The 24018-nt window shown below is 37.6% G+C and overlaps 1 protein-coding gene and 1 pseudogene across 1 annotated transcript; both read right to left on the bottom strand.

The window, feature by feature from the left end:
• Positions 1–14152: 14152 nt before the first annotated feature.
• LOC142163629 (uncharacterized) lies at positions 14153–15506 on the bottom strand (annotated as a pseudogene).
• Positions 15507–16338: 832 nt separating this feature from the next.
• LOC107766624 (uncharacterized) lies at positions 16339–23547 on the bottom strand. The gene is made up of 2 exons (XM_016585433.2): positions 23372–23547; positions 16339–18192 (listed from the first exon to the last, which is right to left on the bottom strand). Exon 2 carries the CDS (start codon positions 18107–18109, stop codon positions 16610–16612), a length of 1500 nt encoding a protein of 499 aa, XP_016440919.1. The 5' UTR covers positions 18110–18192; positions 23372–23547; the 3' UTR covers positions 16339–16609.
• Between the last annotated feature and the right edge of the window lie 471 nt (positions 23548–24018).

The raw sequence follows: 24018 nt of genomic DNA, 5'->3' as shown, positions 1-24018 counted from the left end.
TTCAACTCAAAATACCATATCAAATATATATATCAAGATTGTTAAACTTACGAGGTGTAACACATAGTTCTTTTGTTATAGACCTTATAAGCTTTACTATGTGAAGAATATCCCAAGAACACTCCCTTAGGACTTCTTGGATCAAAATTACCTAGGGATTCTTTACCATTATTGTGCACAAAACACTTGCATCCAAATGCCCTAAGATGGGATATGTTTGGTTTTCTCCCATTAAGTAACACATAGGGAGTCTTCTCTACAAGAGGTCTAGTTATGCACCTATTTATGATGTAGCACGTAGTATTTACAGCTTTTTCCCAAAAGCTATGGGGGCAGTTTACTAGAAAGAAGCATAGTCCTAGCCATATCTTCAAGTGTCCTATTCTTTCTTTCAACTACTCCATTTTGTTGAGGAGTCTAGCAGCTAAAAAATTATAATTTATGCTATGCTCATCACAAAATTCAACAAACTTAATATTTTCAAATTCAGTGCCATGATCAGACCTGATTTATGCAAGTTGATTTCCTAGTTGTTTCTAAGTTTTTCTAACAAACGAGGTGAACATGTCAAATGTTTCATCTTTAGATGTTAAAAACAATGTCCAAGTAAACCCAGAGTAATCATCAACGAGCACCATCACATATCTTTTACTACCTCTGCTTAATGCTCTCATTGGACCATAGAGATCCATATGGACCAGTTCCATCGTCCTGGTGGTGCTTACCACTTTCTTGCATATAAAATAGGATCTTACCTGCTTCCCTCTTACACAAGCCTCACAAACTTTGTCTTCCTTGAACTTGATGTTAGGCAACCCTATCACCAGGTCCTTGGAGACTAATTTGTTGAGTTGACTCAGACTTGCATGTCCAAGTCTCTTGTGCCAAAGGAGGGGATCATTGTCCAACACACTTAAGCAAGTGAGTTCATTTTCTGAAAGTATGGACAGATCTACAATATAAATATTGTTTACTCTTTTTCCCTGCAAAACAATCTTGTCAGTGGTAAGATCTATTACAATACATTTGGTAGAGGTGAATGCTACCAAGTTAGCTCTATCACACAGTTGTAATACACTGCTTAGACTATATTTTAAGTCATCTATCAAGTAGACATTCTCAATAGAGTGAGAATTAGTCTTACCTACCTTTTCAGACCCAATGATCTCATCTTTCTTTCCATGTCCAAAGGAGACATTACCTCTTTTGAGGTCCTCAAGTGAAAGGAATTGGTTCTTGCTTCCTGTCATAAGCTTTGAGCAACAACTATCCATGTACTATATTTGGCTGTTCCTCTTCACTTGGACCTGCAAAAGAAAATCAGGAGTTAGTCGTAGGAACCCAAACTAGCTTGGGTCCCTTTCTATAGGCAAAAGGATGAATCAAAATCTTTTTAGCCCAACTTGGTAGCCTATTCTTCCCTTGAACAAATTCTTTGTTCTTTTGGCTTGCCATTTCTTTTGCATTGCATTCACTTTTATAGTGACCTGTTTTACCACAATGAGCACAAATCTTGTCTCAAGAAGTGTAAGGTACTTGTTTTTGAGATCCCATTTAGGTGGAAGATTCCCAAATCCAAGTCCTCTTCTATTGCTACAATGATGTTCTTATAGCCATGAAAGTGCATTAGAGGACCTGTTCCATTTACAAGTTCTATCTAGTTCATGCTTGACCTTGCCTAGATCCTCCTTCAAAATTATTACCTTCTCATCTTTCTTATACAACTCATCTTTTAGTTTACCTATATTTTCTTCTAGAGTGAGTTGTGCGCAATCAACTGTCTTCTTACTTGTTCCTAACTTCAGTTTTAGGTTTTCAGATCTATGTTCTAGGACATTTGATTCAAATGCATGAACCTGGTTCTTTGAAGCAGTATTTTAACTTATAATCTCACTAACCCTATGTTCCAGGTTCTTACACTTTGCTTTCAAAATCAGACATTCCTTATACAACTGTTCCTTTTCATTGTTTATATCCTCAGATTCATCAATGAAATCTAGAAGTAACTCAGATAGCCTTTCTTTAGACAATAATTTAATCTTGTCTTTGAGATGAATTACACTTACCTTAGATTCCTCATCAGATTCTCCAATGGCATAAGTGCTTGTTCATCTCCATCTTCATCATCTGAGCTTTCATCTAAGCTTTCTCCCCAAGCACCAACCATAGCCTTTGTTGATCTTTTGTTCTTATTGGGTTGAACCTATTCCTTCTTCTTATTTCTTTGTTCAGCTCTTTCCTTCTTCCATTCAATTTTCCATTGAGGGCAGTTTTTAACGTGGTGATCGGTCTTCCCACACTTATAGCAACCCTCATTGGTTTGCTTTTCAGGAACCTTTGGTTTGTGGTAAGACTAATCACATGATCAAGAACTGTCCTCAATGGGAAATTGAATGGAAGAAGGAAAGGGCTGAACGAAGGAACAGGAAGAAGGAACAAGTTCAACCCAAAAGGAACAAAGGGTCAACAAAGGCTATGGTTGTTGCTTGGGGAGAAACATCAGATGAGGACTCAAAAGATGAAGCTGGAGATGAACAAGCACTTATGGCCATCGGAGAATCAGATGATGAACAAGAGGTAAGTGTCCTTCATCTCAAAGACAAGATCAAATTCCTGTCTAAAGAAAGGTTGTCTGAGCTATTGCTAGACTTCATTGATCAGTCTGAGATAATTAACAATGAGAAGGAAGATCTATCTAGGGAGTGTGTGATCTTAAAAGCCAAGTGCAAAAATCTAGAATTTAGGGCTAATGAGAGTGACAGTAAAAATGTTGAGTTGAAGAACCAGGTTCTTGAACTTGACACCAATGTCTTAGAACATAAGTCTAAGAACTTAAAATTGAAACTAGGAACAGGTAAGAAGAAAGCTGATCACACACATCTCACCCTAGAAGTAAACTTAGGAAAAATGAAAGATGAGTTGTACAGGAAGGATGAGCAGATAAGAGTCTTGAAAGAAGACCTAGGGAAGGTAAAACATGAACTAGACAGAACTTGAAAATGGAATAAGGCTTCTGATGCACTTTCCTGGCTACAAGAACATCACAGTAGCAACAAAAGAGGACTTGGCTATGGGACTCAAGCACCTAAGTGGGACCCTAAAAGCAAGTACCTCACTCTTCTCGAGAACAAAATTTGCACACACTGTGGCAAGACTAGCCATTATAAAAATGAATGTAATGCAAAAGAAAAGGCCAGTCAAAAGAACAAAGCTTTTGTTCAAGAGAAAAATAGGCTACCGAGGTGGGCTAAAAGGAATTTGATTTACCCTTTTGCCTATAGAAAGGGACCCAAACTAGTTTGGGTTCCTAAGACTAACCCTTGATTTCTTTTTACAGGTTCAAGTGAAGGGAAGTAGCCAAATATGGTACATGGATAGTGGCTGCTCCAAACAAATGACTGGAAGCAAGAACTAGTTCCTTTCACTTAAAGACTTAAAAGGAGGTAATGTCTCCTTTGGAAATGGGAAGAAAGGTGAGATTATTGGGGTTGTAAAGGTAGGTAAGATAGACTCACACTCCATTGAGAATGTCTACTTGATAGATGGCTTGAAATATAGCCTAATCAGTGTGTCACAACTTTGTGACAGAGGTAACCTTGTAGCATTCACCTCTACCAAATGCTTTGTGATTAACCTTACAACTGGCAAGATTCTTTTGCAGGGAAAAAGAGTAAACAATATTTACATTGTAGATTTGTCCACTCTTTCAGAAAATGAACTCACTTGCTTATGTGTGTTAGATAATGATCCCCTCCTGTGGCACAAAAGACTTGGTCATGCTAGTCTGAATCAACTTAACAAATTAGTCTCCAAGGACTTGGTGATAGGGCTACCTAACATCAAATTCAAGGAAGACAAAGTTTTTGAGGCCTGTACAAGGGGTAATCAGTTAAGATCATCCTATAAAAGCAAGAAAATGGTAAGCACAACCAAGACGTTGGAACTGGTTCATATGGATCTCTGTGGTCCAATGAGAACATTAAGTAGAGGTGGTAGGAAATATGTGATGGTACTTGTTGATGATTATTCTAGATTTACCTGAGTACTATTCTTAACATCTAAAGATGAAGCATTTGACATGTTTACTGCTTTTGTTAGAAAGACTCAGAAACAACTAGGTAATCAACTTGCACCCATTAGGTCTGATCATGGAACTGAATTTGAAAATGCTAAGTTTACTGAATTTTGTGATAAGCATGGTATAGATCATAAATTCTCTGCCCCTAGGACTCCTCAACAAAATGGAGCAGTTGAAAGAAAGAACAAGATTCTTGAAGACATGGCTAGGACTATGCTTATTTCTAGTAAACTGCTCCACAGCTTCTGGGCAGAGGCTGTAAACACTACATGTTATATTATCAATAGATGCATGACTAGACCTCTTGTAGAGAAGACTCCCTATGAGTTACTTAAAGGGAGAAAACCAAATATATCCCATCTTAGGGCATTTGGATGCAAGTGCTTTGTGAACAATAATGGAAAGGAATCCCTAGGTTAGTTTGATCCCAGAAGTGATGAGGGAGTATTCTTGCGATATTCTTCACATAGCAAAACATATAAAGTGTTCAATAAAAGAACTTTGTGTGTAGAAGAAAGTGTGCATGTAGTGTTTGATGAAACTAACATTCTTTATGAGAGACAGGAACATGAAGATGAAGCCATTGGACTGGTAAAGGATTTGACTGAAGTCTCAGCACAAGTTAAAGTGGCACCAAAAAAAGGAACAGGTGATAGAACAGGTCCGTCCATCCAGGGCAACCTGACAAGGGGAACTGATCAAAGAGGAATTGAAACCAATCCCTCAAAGGAACCTATTCATGACCTTGTTCCTCAGTAACAGAACATGGTAGAAACATCTAGCAAAAATCAGTTGGTTGTGAAACCTCACAAGTATCAAAGTTCTCATCTTATTGAGAACATAATCACTGATCCAACCTCTGGAGTCAAAACTAGATCACAATTAAAGAATCTGTGTGCTTTTGATGCTTTCTTATCTCTTATTAAACCTAAAAATATTTTTGAGGCTTTGCAGGATGCATATTGGGTGAATGCAATGCAAGATGAACTCAATCAGTTCGAGAGAAGTCAAGTTTGGCATCTAGTTCTAAGACCCAAGGATAGATCAGTTATTGGCACAAAAGGGGTCTTTAGAAACAAACTTGATGAAGATGGAACAGTTATAAGAAACAAGGCAAGACTAGTGGTCCAAGGTTACAGCCAAGAGGAGGGTATAGATTATGATGAGACTTTTGCTCCAATTGCAAGACTAGAGGCAATAAGACTCCTCATAGCCTTTACAGCACATATGGAATTCACTCTTCATCAGATAGATGTCAAAAGTGCCTTCCTAAATGGCTATCTAAAAGAAGAAGTGTTTGTGAAACAACCTCCAAGGTTGAGAGCAAAGAATTTCCTGAGCATGTGTACAAATTAGACAAGGCTCTTTATGGACTCAAGCAGGCTCCTAGAGCATGGTATGAACGACTGTCCAAATTCCTGCTTGAACATGGCTACAAAAGAGGTAAAATTGACAATACCCTATTCTTGAGAGAAAAATGTAAGGATCTCCTTATGGTAAAAATATATGTTGATGGCATAATCTTTGGGGCCACTACTGATAAACTAAGTAAGAATTTTGCCAAATTAATGGGGAGTGAGTTTGAAATGAGTATGATGGGTGAGCTTAACTTTTTCTTAGGTTTACAGATCAAACAAAGCCCACATGGAACCATGATCCATCAGTAGAAATATGCAAAGGAGCTGGTCAAAAAGTTTAAAATGGATGAATCAAAGGAAATAGACACCCCCATTGCAATTGCCACTAAATTAGACATAGATGAACCTGGTTTATCAGTTAATCAGAAGAAGAGACCTGACATAGTTTTCAGTGTAGGGCTTTGTGCTCGCTTTCAAGCCAATCCAAAAGAGTCTCACTTGACTGCTATCAAGAGGATACTGCGATATTTGAAAGACATTACTGATCTGTGTCTTTGGTATCCTAAAGGTAGTAATTTCAATATAGTAGGATATGGTGATGCTGATTATGCAGGTTTCCTTGTGGATAGGAAAAGCACCTCAGGTATGGCTCACTTTCTTGGTTCATGTCTTGTATCCTGGGCCACTAAAAAGCAAAATTCAGTGGCCTTATCCACTGCTGAGGCTGAATATGTTGTTGCTGCTTCTTGTTGTGCTCAATTGCTATGGATCAAACAGCAGCTAGTAGATTTTGGTATTGAAGTTGGTTGCATTCCTATATTCTGTGATAACACTAGTGCGATAAGTATGACAAATAACCCTGTTCATCATAAGAGGACTAAGCATATAGATGTTAGACACCACTTCTTAAGAGATAACTATGAGAAAGGTTTGATCTCCATAGAATTCTATGCTACTGATAAACAAATTGCTGACATCTTCACTAGGCACTGAGTAGAGAAAACTTTGAGAGGAACAAGTTGGAATTAGGGATGATTAAGATCACCTAATTAGTCCAGCTCAGAATGCACAAATGAAAAAAATATTGGAAAAATGAAAAAAAAAGTGGCTAGGAACTCTGAACTTGTGTAAATATCTAGGTTAATTCTTACTCAGCTTCATACTTTAATTAGTATACTCCTGTGACATGTGTTAATATGACTCGCTGATCTCTAACAAAAAATTTTCTATTATGGTAATTTGAGGCATGTTCAAGAGAATTCTAAATGAAGAACTTGGTTCATCAGTATGGGTTCATCTGAAAGTTAAGGTATGTTTTCTACACTCCGCACAATTAGAAAGATAAACATTTAATTCATGAGCAGAAATCCTATAATTGTTCAATTCATAAAAAATTATATCCTTTAGCTTTGAACCAATTCCGTCCGCCTAGAACTCTAAACCGAAGAATTGCCTAAAATCTTGGGAAGATAAACCGATCATTCAAAAGTTGGAATTTCATATTGATTAGACCTCTAATTGACCACTGCTAAAAGTTGTCGTTACCTATTAAATGTGTATTTCACTTTAAATACACATCACTTCTTCTGCCATCTCCATAATTCTAAACCGTCAAAAATTCTTCTTCACTTTCACTTGCCCCGTTCTCCAAAATTCTAATCAACAAATTCTCTCAAGAAACCAACGATCATGACCAACCCACAAGACAATCCTGGAACTCCTCTACCACCCACTCTCTCAAATTCATCCACACCTCATCCACCTAGTACATCTCTAAAACCCAAACTAAGAAGGGTGAAAATGCTTGCTCAAAAGGCAGTAGCGTCTGGGGCTCTGCGGAATAAATTAAATGAGAAGTTGAACGCAAGTCAGGCCCAAAACTCCGACTCCAGCTCTGATTTTGAATTATATCAATATGCTACTGAGGGGGAAGGACCTAGATCTTCTAATTCTAAACAGACTCAAAAATCTCCTTTTAAGGTAATTTCTTATGTGTCTAAAAATTTAGAAACTAGGTTTGTTCTTGTTGGGTCTATTAAGAATGTAGAATTGCCAGGGTCACGAAGGAGTGGAGGTAACAAAAATTCTGAAAAAGAAAAAGAGAGAGAGGGTGCATGTGGTGAAGAGAGGGGAAATGGGAAAGGAGTAGTGCCTGCTATCTGTGGGGTTGCACAAGAAAGGGTAGAAGAGAGTGGCAAGAAGTCAGGGGGAAGTGGTTCTGGGGAAGCTGCTGAGGGGTTGGTTAATCGGAGCATAAAGAGAGATGAACTTGGTTCATCTACTGAAGAGACCCTAGAAGACCTACTTAAAAACGTTGGGGCAAGCTATGACCTAAAGAAATGCAGAACTCCCACCACAAAAGCCCCCAATGTCCCTAAGCCTTCCAAGAAAAGAAAGGCTTCACCCCATCAACCACTGAATTTCCATTACCAAAGGGTAGAGCTACAAGGAGCAGGGTGAGGCAGAGTGAGAGTGATCTCTAGAAAGCACTAGATGAGAGTAAGAAGAAAAGGCTGGCTAAAGGAAAATGGAAGGTTACAGAGTCCTCTGAAGAAGTGGAGGTTGAGGAGATAGAACAGGTCCATCAGGAGGAAGTTCAACCAGTGAAGGTTCAGACCCCCAAGCCTAAAAGGCCCAAGATTTCTTCCAAGGAGTCTTTCTCTGTGTCTTAGGCTGTTGTACCTTCACTAGCCAAGAGGACAAGGTCTGCTGTGAAAAGAAAATAAGTGAAAATTTTTGAAGATGAGGAATGGAGTGGAGAAGAAGTAGAAGATTCTGATGGTGAAAAGGACAAGCTTTCCATGTTTGGCAAAAGAAAGATTTTGAAGGGTAGACTGCTAAAAGACCTGGTAGAGTCAGAGATGATAAGACTGGTGGATGCCTTAGCTGCTCAAGGGTGGAAGGACATAGTCCTTCAGATGGATGGTAGGCTAGCCAGGAATGAGATAATTGAGTTCATGGCAAATGTAGAGGTTCAGGATGGCAAGATTAGCAGCCTGGTAAAAGAGGTCCAAGTGTCCTTTGATGCAAAAAAACATGGAGAAATCCTTAATATACCCTCTGAAGGGTTTTATGATTATACAAGGCAAAGGTAGCCTTGTCTGGACTCCCTCCCTACTGCCCTTGATATTACCAGGAGGTTTTGTAATGCAGAGAATGTGAATGAAGCCAGGGATGTACAGAAAAGTGAAATGAGGCCTCAACACAAGGTCTTGTTTGAGTTTGTCAACAAATGCTTATTGCCCAGGCAGGAGATAAGGCACATTGCCAATTACATAGACCTGGTTCTTATGGAGTGCCTGGAAAGTGGAACGCAAATCAATTGGCCTTCCTTCATTATCAAGCTTCTAGATAGGGTCATCAATGGCTCCAAGGCTTATGCTACTCCCTATGGCTTTATTATAACCACAGTTCTAGATAGGTTCAATGTGCATCTGAAGAAATGGAAATGGCCTCAAGCAAGGAATATTTTGGCATCAACACTCTGATTGCTTGTGACTACTTAGTCAGTGCTATCCCGAATGAACCTGGTTCATCGAAGAAGACTCCAATCAACAGCAAGTTTAGGGCTCTGGTCCAGGAATGTGAAGCCAAGGATGCTGAGATAGCTAAGCTCAAGGCTCGTGTGGCAGAGGTGGAACCTGAGAGGGATGCTCTCAGAACTGAGCTTACCAAAGAAAAAGGAGAAGAATGATGGAATTCTTCATAATATGCTGAATCTTCTCCAAGCCCAAAACCAACCCTCTAGCTCCTCCAAGCCTTAGGAATCCTAGCTTTTGTCTTCTGAACCTCTCTAGTACCGCAGTGACCCAGATTAGGGATTTTTCTATATTTTGCTCATGGTTTAAATGCTTTTCTTTTTGGTTGTGGATTGTGGTGGCAACATATCTCTATCAATGATAACTACTATTTTGCTCTTGTTCAATGTTAATCTTTCCTTGATAGTTTAAATATGTTTGCTTGATTACTGATGATTAAACTATGATTGCACTTACAGTTGCCCCAGTGGCCATGAGTACTTATTAAAATCTGGAACTCAAACTTTGTATGCAACTTTTCGATGATGCCAAAAGGGGAAGAGATATGGTGCTTTACATATTCTCAAAAAGGGATATTTATAACCTATTTAACCTGGTCCTTGATGATAGTGTATTTACTAAACTTTGTGATTGATGGTTAAGCTGAGTTCTTACAGGATCCATATAAGCCAAAAGCACAGAGTTTGTTATCATCAAAAAGGGGAATTTGTTGGCCCAAGAACAGGTGAAGTTTTGAAGATTAACAAAAGAACTCAGACATGGACCAGTTCCATCTTGTGAAACACAGTCATGATCAACCTGTATATGTGAGATGCACGTGAAGGAGATAAGTCTAACTGATCAAGCTGCAATATCTCCTGATCTGATCGAAAAGGTTGCATACTAGATAAGGAGAGAGAGACTCCTTACATGAAGAGAACATAGTTTAGGATGAAGATAGTGTTAGAGTTTTAGATCGTCATGAACTTTTCTGCGATAGAAGAGTAGCAATTGAATCCCACTTAAACTCTGATTACTAACCTATTAAATGTCCGTGTTGTTCTCTTTTACAGGTAATGCACATAAGCAGAAGTTAAACTTAAATTGAGAGCAAAAGAGCAAGGCGATTTTGCAAGCAATTTATGTGCGATTTGAGTGTGCAACCCTGAAGCTACTTGAACAAGATTGAAGAACCAGTTCCATTGTCTTTTATTTTTGTTCAGTTATAGTAGGTGATTTAACATTGTACCTTTCAGCTTTCATAGAAGTAATTGTATTAGGTACCTAGAGTGTTCAAGTTGTAGTTAACTTGAAGTTGTCGCAACAGTTGAGGCTGTGTGCCACAACGAGATTAGAGTTAATCCTTAGGTTTACAAAGAGTTTTTGTAAATGCTGTTTTGGCTCAGTGATTTTAGTGGAAGTTTGGGAAAATCCTACTAAGTAGTAGGCCGTGGTTTTTTTACCTTTTGAGCCAGGTGTTTTCCACATAAAAATAATTGTGTTCTTTATTTTTTGTGTTTATTATTTCGCAAACAGTAGTAGTTAGAACACCTAGAAGAACCAGGTTTTTGTATAGTTCAGTTAAGCGAAAATTGGGTACCACACAAATCGCTCCCTCCCCCCTTTTGTGTGGTATTGACGCTTAAAACATCATTGCTGAAATAGTAAATGCTGAAAGTAAAGAACACATATATTTGAGTGGAAAACACCTGGCTCAAAAGGTTAAAAACCCACGACCTACTTCTCAGTACAATTTTTTCAAACTCTCCACTAAATCACTGAGCCAAAAAATGCATTTATGAAACACTTTTGTAAACCTAGGATTAACTCTAATCCCATTGTGGAAAATAGCCTATAACTGTTGCGACAACTTCAAGTTAACTCTAATTTGAATACTCCGAGTACGTATGTTACAACCCATATCCACACACGTTAGTTCATGCCATATATTAGTTAACATAAATCCAAGAAGTAATTACCTTTGAGATGATAAGAAGTTAATCCTATTGGTATTAAGTGATATAAGGTTGTATAAGGGTGATTAACAAGTATTAGAAGTTAAACGAATCAAGGATGTTGTAACTCATATTTTCAGGTAAACCTAGAGGTTCTTAATACACTCAAGAGGTCATGTATTAAGATATTTGAATCATATAATATCCGTATCATAAGTCTTAAAGTCAAACGAGTTATGAAACAAAAGTCGACAAACATTGTCGCAACTTAGGTTCATAATTTTACTTAAACATTAGGTCAAATGTTTATAAGCTTTTCTCCTAATTTACAAGGAATTACGGGAGATCTACCCACCAAATTAAAGATCTATGAGTCTAGTTTCCAACTCATTAAACTGTTTGTCAATACGATCTCGGAGTATAGAGATATTCATATTTTTGCAATCCTGCGCAGATTGGTAGATGACAAGTAGGTGCATCACCTACTTGCCAAAATGATAGGATAAAATTAAAAGACCTAAGTCGGCCAAGAGAGGACTTTTAAGGGGTTATGAACTCAGTTATTTCATCCATATTTTAAACCCTCAAAACCAAAGTTAACCCCTGCAACTCCTCCCCAAAAATCCCACACAAACCCTAATCGATTTTCCCTCTCTTTCAAGTTCTATTTGAAGGTAAAACCTAGAGTTTGAAGAACCAAAGGAAGGGCTGAGTTATCCAACAAGTAAGTTAAGTTACATCCATCTTTCATACATTTTTCTCTGTTGTGAATTCATGATAATTTGTTCTATACATGTAAGAACTCATGGGACGGTGATCGGAAGTCATGAGTTCGAGTTATTCACTTGTAGCAGACTATTTTGTGGACTATTTTGTATTGTTGTTGGGATGCATGTTTTACTACTGTTTTGTGGAGTTTTGGAGGTGGAAGTGTGTGGAGGAACACCATATATATGTAGGGTTGTGGGCTGATAGTTATTCGTAACATTTTCGGGTCGTTTGACACGACTACGGTGGCCGTCGTATGTATGATGTAATTAGGTTGTGCGTGGACTATTTTGGGAGGCTCAATATGTTTATTATTAATGTTGTTTGGGCTGTTTGGTGATTGTTTTGAATGGTGTGAAGTCATATATATAGGGGAGGTGTTGTCCGTTTCAACGTAAAATATGTTGTGGTCGATGCATAATAGTTATGACGCTTAAATGATAAGGATAGTATCATTTCTCTTATTGTAGACTAAGGAGTTGTGACAATTGCATAGCTTGAGATTGGGGCAGTATATACAAGGTATGTAAGGCTATCCTTTTCCTTCTTTTGCACGACTCCGATTGTACATAATGTAATGAACGAGCTTCCAAAGATACTCTACTCTTAGAAGCTAGCAGTACTTACATTGCTTTCCCTCTTATGGAACGATTGATTTAATGTTGCTTCTCTTATTCTTATGTTATCAATGTTGTTGGTACTTCTTGATTCTTATAAGGTTCATAGTGAAGAGTTAGTCCTAATAACGTGTACAGAGGATACCGACCTTACGTCACTCCGAAAAGTTTAGAATATGATTCCATGAGTTGAGCATGCATTATATATATGTATCTATTTTACTCTACCAAGCCGCGCTATAGTCGGCCGGGTACGACACCTATTGTGCAACCACTGATCAGTTGGGTTTTACCGAGCTCCACGTGGCCGGGTACAATTCTACCAAGCCTTATGATGGCCGTGTATGTTTTTTTACCGAGCCTATTATGGTTGGGTACGATATGATGATGATGATGATGCCCATAGAGGCGTATGTTTTATAAGTTTATGTATACCTACATATGTATCATGCATTTCATGTTAGTAGCCCTCAGAGGTACTCAGGTGTTCCAGGTTGTATATTCTCTATCCCTGCTTACATTACTATTCGTATTTATGGTTCCCTGTCTTACATACTCAGTACTTTATTCGTACTGACGTCCTTTTATTTGTGGACGCTGCATGTCGTGTTGCAAGCCCTGATAGACAGGCAGGTGCAGCTCCCCCACCATAGTAGGTTGTCCAGTTCAGCAGTAATTGGCGAGATCCCTTCTCCGGACTTGCCATGGTCTTGGTATGCATTTTTGTTATAGACATTATGGGTATGTCGGGGCCCTGTTCCGGCTATGTTGCAGCACTTATGTTCATTTAGAGGCTCATAGACAGGTGTCGACTCATGTATAGTTTGGTATGCCTTGTCGGCTGGTTTTTGTTGTATAGTCTTTCATGGTAGCGTGGTAGCTCGTACCTTATATTTAGTTTCTTGATTGTCTGGTCATCCCCTATTATGTATGTTCATGCCATCATATTTTATTGTTGGTTGTCCATGATCCATGTCTACCATTTATATTGATCTCGTCAACCCTAAAAGATAATAAAAAAAGGTTAGATGAATTGTATGTTGGTGCTCGGCAAGTATGGTCGGGTGCTAGTCATGGCCCTCCAGTTTGGGTCGTGACAACGTATTACAATTGCCTCTATATAAAGCTGAAGGTAAAATATGAAAACACCTACTACAATTGAACTATGTTAAAAAACGGACGCTTGGAACGGGTTCTTCTATCTGGTTCATGTAGCTTCAGCTTTGCACACTTGAATAACACACGAACTGCTTGCAAAATGCCTTGCTATTTTTCTCTCAATTCACATTTAACTTTTTCTTTCATGCATACATGTAAATGAGAACATCCTGCAATATCTATAGTTAGTAGATTAAGAAATAACTAGAGTTCTAATGCTACTCTTTCTTGTGGAAGAGTTCTAGTTGATCTCAACTTCTAACTCCTCCCTTATCTTGGATAGTGCACTATTTGATTAAGGAGTCTTTCTCCTTATCACTTATCCAACCTTTTTGATCAGGAGATATTAATTATATCAAGTTAAGCTTATCTCCTTCACGTGCATCCCACATGCTCGAATTTGCTCGTGTTTATGCACACAAGGGATGGACCTGGTTAATAGCTGAGCTTCCTTTGTCAATCTTCAAAACAACCTTCACTTGGACCAACATTACATTAACGCTAGGAGATATGCTTATAAAGGGATTACAATTTACAAGTATGCTTACACATTATTTGATGATTTTTTCATCATATCATTTTTTTTTCATGAAGATTTGAGTTACTTAAAATCATAATGGATGGATTTTATAGCACTAGATTTGGTCATCAGTAACAGTTCCCCTTAGCTTTTTTGTGTTAAAAAATGAAAACGAAGCTACTACACTTCATCGCAGGATGAGGGGTCAATGAAGCCAATATATAGTTCTTTATGTTTGGCTATTTGATCTTCTTCAGTCTTTGAAGTTGGACTCTTCTTTGCCTCATCATAAAGATCATGTTTACACTTTTCAACCTCGTCCTTACTTTGATAATGTCCTTGCCTTGAGTTGAATCTCTATCTCGTCCTGTAGTCACCATTGCCATGATACCTGTCTCTTGTTGGAAACTTCCCCCTCCATGTTTCACCCCTGTTTGCATCTCTCTAACCAGTAAATGGTCTCTCATATCTGCCAGGATGATGTGACATGTGCTCAGCTCTTTCATTCTTTCTTCCTCCATCTACCTCAGGGTGCGAAGGATTAGGCATAACAAGCTCCGTTGCTGCTTTCTCAGTATCCACTAGAATCTTTTCCTCCCTAAATGACCTTTTCTTCACATGTGGTTTAGGATCTTCCTTTACTTCGAAAGTACCTGTCATGGCGCCAAACATCACTTTGTTTGCCTGAAACTTTGCTTTTCTCATCATTCATCTGTTTATCAGTTGTTGTCGTTCCTATATATATCGAAGGAATTCAAAAGATCCAACAATGACGGTATGTCAGATTTAAAGTTCTTCATACACCACAAATAAAGACTCTTACTATCTTACAATACCTAGATTTCAGTCGTCTCATTAAAACATCTATTTGTTTCTCTCTAGCCAAGTGTTCCAGAGAATGTAGGAACTACATTCTAATAGTGTGCTTGCTAGCAAATGGTAATGCAGATCAGCTGCATAGAGCAAGTTTTATTCTTCCTGGCATGATCGGTTCCAGTGCTCTTTCGGATCTTTCCACCATCCTCGCTCAGTTGCTACCTTATGCCCGGAGCTTCGATCAACTTTCATCATATCATTTAGTTGTCTTTCAAAGTCTTTGAAGAAAACCGTAAAAACTATATCAAATCCCTCCTCCACAATATCTATGTATATATATATATAGCCTCTTGGCTTCTTGTTATGCATTTTCCCCTTCATCTCCTTCCAACACTCTTTCTTGAGAATCTCTGTCTCTTCCTCAAATTTACTCATAGGTGCTGAAATGTCCAAATTGATTTTCTGGGAAAAGCATTTCTTTTCTATGTCCCACTCAAGATTAGTTGATGGGAAAATCTGGCTTTGAATCCACTCTATTACGTAAATTTTGTTACATAATTCACCACTACAATCTTGTCTCCACCACCAATATTTACCCCTCATTGTTTGGTATTTCTTGATTTATCATCTCTATTTAAAGCAGAACATAATTCCACTGCGTCCTGCATCCTCTGCAGGATTCTCCTCCATCTCTGCGTCTTTAGGATTATCCTACATCTCTCCGATGCAACTACGATGAGTACACAATATCTTGAAATATATATATATATATATTTGAATTTTTTTTCCTTTTAATTTTGTTTTATATGTCATACATAGATTTTGACAATATATAAGATTTTCGAAAAGTTTTTATTAATATACAAAAGATGCACGTGTGACGCATGAGATGCATGTGAGGCGCACACGAAACTAGTTTTATTTGATTTACTTGAGACTACCTAAGTTTTTAAGTATTTATTTCTAATACCATCTTCAATAAAATCAGATCCGTTTTATAATGAAATATCTCGATAACTTAATTATTTTAATTTACTTATACGCTAGGCAACTATTAGGCGCGATTTAAATTTTTCAATTACAGGTTCGCCCGTGATTTAAAGTCTATTTATAATAAATTTATTTCTTCAATTGGAATAGATTCATTTTAAAGGCCATTTGTGGGGAGAGACAACTAGCTTTAGCTCGTTCTTTTGAAAGACAAGCAGTTTTTTAACACTTCAGCTCACTTCTTTTATTCCACTTGATATGTATTGCAGTATCAATTATTAACGGTTAAATCCGTAACAAACTAAAGGAATCAGTAAGCTTATACTTCATTTCATACGAATAGCCCAAGCCATTTAAATCACAATAACTACTAAACTCAATCTAGTACAAAAATATTTAAAATTAACATTTATTTGCATGTAAACAACAACAATATTGCAGCGATTACAAAATACTATAAAGTGCAGCAATAGACTGGGCATGTAGCAGAATTGGACATCCATCTATGGATGCAATGAGGGTTGAACTTGGAACGAACTTAGATTCCAATGGAACAGTAACCAAAATACTCAATTATATTAATAAAGTTGGAGTTCAATTACAATCTTCGAAAGTAAATGCAACGACTCAATTGGCTAAAGTGCAAACGGAAATGCAGAAATGTTGAAAGTAACAACTATGGATAGATAGACTGAAGAAGGAGATGCGAAGATAAACTGAAGAAGGTGCTGAGATACCAGAAGAAACGGGGATGAGAAACAAAGAGTTGCCTTGGCACATGATTTATAATAGCCTACTGATAGCGATACCCCATACTATTTAACGACGCCCTCAGCCTGGATCCCAGATTAACCTTTGTGAAGGCTTGGCCCAATTGCTTCTTCTCGGCCTAGTGTCTATTTGTGTGACATTTTTGTTGGTGTCCATATAGAGTTGGGGTCGATTCATAACAATACTTCCGACCTCAATAAGAACATTGTCTTCAAGGTTCGAACAAATCAACATTGATATCATAATTGCGAGGCTCGAATGTGTGTCACTGGTAGCAAGATGAAGAACAAAGGCCACCACTCTTATAATTTCCTCCTGCTCTTGCTTGATAATACCAATAATTTTCATAGCCATCCTTGTTTCAAAAATATCCCAACCATCACGAACGGCTAGGATTTCATAGAATTTAAAATGATTGAGATAGTTAAATAATTTTGGATCCCCCAAATGACACCTTTTGATCTCCTCCTTGGTTGCTACACTAGTTGGCCTTCCATTTTGGACAAACTGCTCCACAATTTTACTTTGATGGATTGATTTGGTATTTCTAATTGTTTTGACACTGCTATGTGCGTCAAGAACTGGATATGACTCCAAAACTAGTTTTTCCACATCCCACCTTTCAATGGTTCTATGACCACCAAAATAGGCAAGATAGGGCATAAACATCGTAGCGGTTTCAGTCTTGTCGGTGCCATTTTCATCCCTAACTAAGAAAATATTGCTTTTACCCACAATAATCATTGTCATGTTATTAACACCAGAATTAGCAACTGAAGATGTGTTCACAAATGTAACCACTATACAAGTATGCATAACAAGACCTATAACCATGATTTCTTGTGCCCACTCCTTAACATGCTCAAACCCGTCGAAGCTAGAATTGGTCTCCTTGAAGAACTGATAAATAGTTTTAGAAGCACGCTCTACACTAAATCTCTCTATTGCACCTGCTATCAACCAACTACAACCATGATCTTTTCGATTTATAGTGGAACTCTTGAGCATTATCAGATTGAGTTTAGTTATAACCTGCCCCGCAATCCTATACTTGTTCAAGAGGATACCATAAATAAATGCATCACCTAAGCCATGATGTAATCTATGGCATGCAACCAACTCTACTACTTCAATGACACCAGAAAATGTGTAACCAGCACCCTGTATAGCTCGAAGCTTCACTTTAGATCCACTCCTTAATTCAAGTACTACCCACTTTTGTAACATGGCAGCAAGTGCAGCTACCGCAGCATGCGTCTTTATGTACTGTTGTGGTGTATCATAAGTTTCTGTAGTTAAGTCTTTCATTAGACTAAAGAGAAGTTGCTCGCTCGTCGCACAAAGGCAAGTATTTACCCCACCAGGATCAAAGACAATAGACAGAGAAGTAAACATTGTTTTGTGAACTAGAGCGTGTTCTTTTAGAAGGCCACACTCAAACTCCATAAAAAATTTATCAAGATGTGGATCCTCAATATTCTTAGGCACCCGAAAACATATATCATGATGCATGGGATAAAAGACCGTAACACCGAATTCAACTCCACCTAATTGCTTCATATTAGACAATTTTGCAAATAAACAACTTCATTTTTTCCCAACTGCATCAAATAGTGTATGTGCCTCCTCGTTCTCTGTAGAATCTGTTAAAGCCATGAACTCGAAACTTACTCCTGATCCCATACAAAATGATGTGTTGCAGGTATGCTAATTGTTATAATAAAGATACTGTTAGAAATTTTTGGGAGAGGAAGACAACTAAACAAACACTCAAAAATTCACTATTAGAGAGGTTGAGGAAAGGATGATTTCTATTCAACTTCACTTGCTCCAAATGGCTAGCATACATGGGTATTTATAGTAGAACTCCTACATGTATCTAGCCTAAACTTCATGTTTACATATTAATTAAGTCCACACATGTACACACTAGTCCATACATGCCTACACTAGTTCACACAAATTCACACATGTCCACACCTCACTCTTTTCTAACTATATGTATGAAAATATTAAATTAATGTAAACAAATCTAAATAAATGTATATGAAAATATTAAATTAATGTAAACAAATCTAAACAAATGCGGACAAATGGAAACAAGTTTATTACTATTTTTAACATTCCCCCTTAAACTTGTTTTATTACTCCAAGCGTCATCCTTAACTTTTGAAAGGCGTCAATCTTCAAAGGCTTGGTAAAAATATCCGTAACTTGATCTCCAGACTTCATATGCTCAAGCTACACAACTTTATTAGACATGCAATCTCTAGTAAAATGATATCTCGTATCGATATGCATGATTCTTTCATGAAATACCGGGTTCTTGGCTAAATCTATAGCCGATTTGTTGTGAACAAAAATCTTTGTAGCATCCTTCTGTGGTTGGTGAAGTTCTTCCAACAAGCTCCTTAGCCAAATTGCATGGAAAACACACGAACAAGCTGCTACATACTCAGCTTCACAAGTTGACAAAGTCACAATTGGTTGCTTCTTAGAATTCCATGTAAATACGAAATTTCCAAGAAAGAAAACAGACCCAGTAGTACTTTTTCGATCATCAATATCACCAACCCGGTCACTATCACAATATCCCACGAACTTTGATTCTTTAGAAGATGAATAAAGAATTCCATAATCAAGAGTACCTTTGATGTACCGAAGTGTTCTTTTGGCTACCTTTAAGTGCGAGGTAGTAGGAGTTTCCATAAAGCGACTCAGGAGTCCAACTCCAAAAAGAATATCCGGCCTTGTACATGACAAATACTTTAAGCTTCCAATAAGACTCTTGAAAAATGTGGGATTGACTCTATCTCCATCTCCATGCTTAGATATTTTAACTCCACATTCAACGGGGGTGCTTACGGGATTGCAATTCTCCATCTCAAATTTCTTGAGAATTTCCTTTGCATACTCTCCTTGAGAAATAAAAATGACATCCTTCCTCTGTGCTACTTGAATTCCAAGATAGTAGGACATTAGGCCAATGTCCATCATCTCAAATTCTCTAGCCTTTGCTTTCTTGAATTCTTCAAACATCTTTGGATTATTTTCTGTAAATATCAAGTCATATACATACAAGCAAACAAGTAAGATGTCACCATTTTTAGCAATCTTTACATAGAGGACATGTTCATGTGGGCACTTAGAAAAACTATTTGCCTGGAAATATTTGTCAATTCTACTAATCCAAGCTCGCGAGGCTTACTTCAACCCATATAAAGCCTTCTTTAATTTCAAGACTTTATCTTTTTGTCTTTCAACCTTATATCCTGAAGGTTGATCAATATAGACCTCTTCCTCCAATACGCTATTCAAGAAAGCTGACTTCACATCCATTTGATGGATTTTCTATTGATTTTGTGCCGCCAAAGCAATGACAAAGTGAATTGTTTCCAAACGAGCAACCGGCACAAATACTTCATCATAGTCAATACTGGCCTTTTGCTTGTAGCCTTTAGCTATCAGTCTTGCTTTTTACCTTTTTATTTCTCTCTTGGAATTCTTTTTTAGCTTGTACACCCATTTGACTCCAATGGTGCTTTTGCCTTTTGGAAGTGTGACCAAATCCCGTGTATCATTCTTTTTTATAGTTTTGATTTCTTCATCCATTGCATCCCTCCATTTGGAATTTTGGCAAGCATCTTCAAAGCTTAGAGGCTCTGTCCACCAGCAAACAAAAATGAGTAAAATCATACACGTCATTTTTTACCACTTCCGTGTTTTCAGACAAGTCACAGAGACTTCTACTCTTGTGAGGTGATTTACTTGAACTTGAGCTTGATTCCCCAACTTCTTGATATTGTGGGGGAGGTGTTGAAGGTGGTGCGATATCCTGCTCCTCATCTTCTTCTTCTTCATCTTCAAAGAATGAACTAAAAGAGTATTCTTGCTCTTTAGATTTCCACTCCCAAGCATTATTTTCATCAAACTCAACATCTCCACTTATGGTGACCTTGCCATTTTTGGGATTATACAATTTATAACCTTTAGAACTTTGATCATAGCCAATGAAGACATACCTCTCACTTTTGTCATCAAGCTTAGACCTCTTCTCATCTGACACATGTGCATATGTGATGCTCCCAAAAACTCGCAAATGAGCAACTTTTGGCTTGAAATCGCTCCATGCCTCTTGTGGTGTTTTTCCACGAACACTTTTGGTGTGACACCGATTTGATAAGTACATCGCACAAGCAACAGCTTCTGCCCAGAACTTTTTTGGCATATTTTTGCTCTTCAACATATCCTTGCCATGTTGAGAATAGTTCAATTCTTTCTCTCCACAATGCCATTTTGCTGTGGTGATCTCGGAACTGTCAAGTAATGACGATTCCATTTTTCTCACATAAAATTTTGAATTCATTTGAAGTGAATTATCCACCATTATCAGACCTAAGTGACTTAATTTGATAGCCGCTTTGCTTCTCCACCATGCTCTTAAACTTTTTTAAGGTTTGAAACAGCTCCGATTTTGCCTTCAAAAAATAAACAAAGTTTTTCGATAAAACTCATCAATGAAAAGTGAAAAATAATTACTTTTACCAAGTGAATTTGGCTTGATAGGTCCGCACACATCCATGTGAATCTACTCGAGAGGGCATCTTGCTCTTGTTAAAGACTCTTTAGGAAAGCTTTTCCTTGCCTGCTTTCCAAAGAGACATCATTCACAAAGTTGGTTGGGATGATCAATTGTTGCAATCCATTCACCATGATTTCCTTCTTCATCAACCTTAGGCTATCAAAATTCAAGTGACCAAATCTCATATGCCAAAGCTAAGATGAATCTTTTGCACATGAAAACAAGCACCTCGGAACATCATTTTGAAGATATAAGATCAATATTTTATTATAGCCATAAGTACTTTGGCTAACAATCTTCCCTTTTCATCTCTCATAAAAAACTTTTTGTCTTTCAAATGAATGTCATAATTTTTCTCCAAAAGTTGTCCCAAACTTAAAATATTACTTTTCATCTCCAGCACATACAAAACATTGGACATTAATTGATGACTTCCATCTTTTAAGCGAATTAAATCGTACCTTTTCCTTTAATTTGAACTCGTGAAGAGTCTCCAAAAGTGATTGAGCCACCATTCCGCTCCTTAAGCTCCACAAATAAATTTTTCATTCCACAAATATGACTACTTGCACCGGAGTCAATGTACCATTTGTTCTTTTCCACACGTTCTTCTCCTTTGCATGCAAGAAGTAGAGTGGCATATTCATCTTTATTTTTGATCTCCACAAAGTTATTTTTCTCCTCCGAATTATCTTTACATTAGCAGGAAAAATGTCCAAATTTATGACAAGTATAACATTCAACATTCGATTTTTCATACCTTCCTTGATTTTGTCTCCATCCTTTGCCTCTTCTACGACCTCTTCTTTGACTATAATCTTGGATTTTATTGTCTCTATTTGGTGGTTGACTACCACCTCTTCCTCCTTTATCATGACCTCTTCCATTTCCCTGACCTCTTTGCTGCGAACCATGCATTTTATCTTTCTCATTGAAGGAAAGTTTTGCTTGCAACGCCTTCTAAACCGATTCTTCTTTCGGTTTCTTCAATTTTTCTTCATGGGCTTGCAAAGAACTCGAAAGTTCATCTATGGTCATGGTGTCCAAGTCTTTGGACTCTTCAATAGCAACAACAATATAATCAAATTTTGAATCTAGGGATCGTAGTATTTTTGCAACGACCCTATCATCCTTCAACTCTTCACCATATCTTTTCATTTGATTGACAATAGCCAAAACACTTGAAATGTAATCTGAAACAGATTCATTTTTCTTTTATATGAAATGATTCAAACTCTCCTCTTAAGGTCTGGAAACGAACCTTTTTCTCTTTGTCCAAACCTTTAAAGGAAGTTTGAAGAATATCCCATGCTTGCTTGGAGGTTGTTGCTTTGCAACCTTCTCGAACATCTTGTCATCCAAACCTTGATGGATGAGAGTGAGTGCCTTTTGATCTTTCTTATTTGTGGTTGTGATATCTTCCGCTTCATCAACTCCAGACTCTACTGGTTCCCAAACATCATAGGCACCAAGCAAGGCCTTTATTCAAATACACCAATTCCCATAGTTCTCTTTTGTGAGCATAAGAACTTGGAATGGTGTTCCATTAGTGTTTGTCATCTTTTCTCCAAGTTTGGTTGTCTCTCAACACACCGGCTCTGATACCAAATGTTAGAAATTTTAGGGAGAGCAAGAAAACTAAACAAACACTCAAAAACTCACTATTAGAGAGGCGGAGGAAAAAATGATTTCTATTCAACTTCATTTGCTCCAAATGGCTAGCATACATGGGTATTTATAGTAGAACTCCTACATGTATCTAGCCTAAACTTCATGTGTACATATTAATTAAGTCCACACATGTACACACTAGTCCATACATGCCTACACTAGTTCACACAAATTTACACATGTCCACACCTCACTCTTTTCTAACTATATGTATGAAAACATTAAATTAATGTAAACAAATCTAAATAAATGTGGACAAATGAAAATAAGTTTATTACTATTTTTAACATATATTTGCACCAGGATCCAATAAAAATTGACTCAAAATATGTTGACCAGTGAATCTCCCAATAGATTTTCCATTTTCAGCTTCAAAAAGTACTTCAACCAAATGCATTACACTTGTAGAACTGGTGATCTCATTCATTAAAATTCTTGATGCAAAATATCGATCGGCAATAATTGTAGGTTCCATGAAAAAACTAGCAAGATACACGTCCTCAAAGGTCACCACATCAGTTTATAATTTAGGAGTGCCACCACTATCAAGAGAGTTAGCATCTACATACCTTGTTGGCATATCACGTTCAAGATGCTTATTTTGCACTGCAGATTCTCGGCCATCAAAAGGAACTAGACGTGATACCCGAGTTGCACTTGGCCTTATCTCCTAGAATGAAATTCTATGGGAATTTTCATTGAGCACCTCATCTTCCTCTGATGTTGCATCTATTAATTCAGATCTGCTCATATTAGTAAGGACTTTGGAATTTTATCCCTCAATAATGAACACCTCGGAGCTACTGTTTTGATGCGATATTTCGTCGAATATGTGGTCTTCTATTTCTGTATAATAGTCATTGACTGAATAGTTAGACTTGACTAAGTTTTCCTTATTTCCCAAGCTTTCCTCGAAAACCTCATCTATGGAAGTTGCTAAAAGTTTTCCATCGATTAAACAAGTATTAGGATCATGACTTTCTAGGCTCACAACTATAACTAGCCTTTCAACGAACAAATGGTCCGCATTTGAAGTTTCATCTTTCAAAGCAGATTGGCACCCAATTGAGTTGGGGATATGGAAATTGATAAAGGAAGACACTTGGGCCTCTGGTGGGACTACTGTTGCATAACCCAATTCGTTTGAACAAGCATGAGAAGGTTTGTCCAAACGCCCCATCATAGCATCGAAGTTGTGATTTCCCAAAATATAGAA

This window comes from Nicotiana tabacum, chromosome 1 (assembly GCF_000715075.1).
Source record: "Nicotiana tabacum cultivar K326 chromosome 1, ASM71507v2, whole genome shotgun sequence".
In the NCBI taxonomy this organism is placed as follows: domain Eukaryota; kingdom Viridiplantae; phylum Streptophyta; class Magnoliopsida; order Solanales; family Solanaceae; genus Nicotiana; species Nicotiana tabacum.
Note: the sequence above shows the minus strand (reverse complement) of the source record. Positions and strands in the feature narration are given on the sequence as shown.

Excerpts from the sequence above, each read along its gene's own strand:
- LOC107766624 (XM_016585433.2), bottom strand. The coding sequence starts at position 18,109 with ATGAAGCAATTAGGTGGAGTTGAATTCGGTGTTACGGTCTTTTATCCC.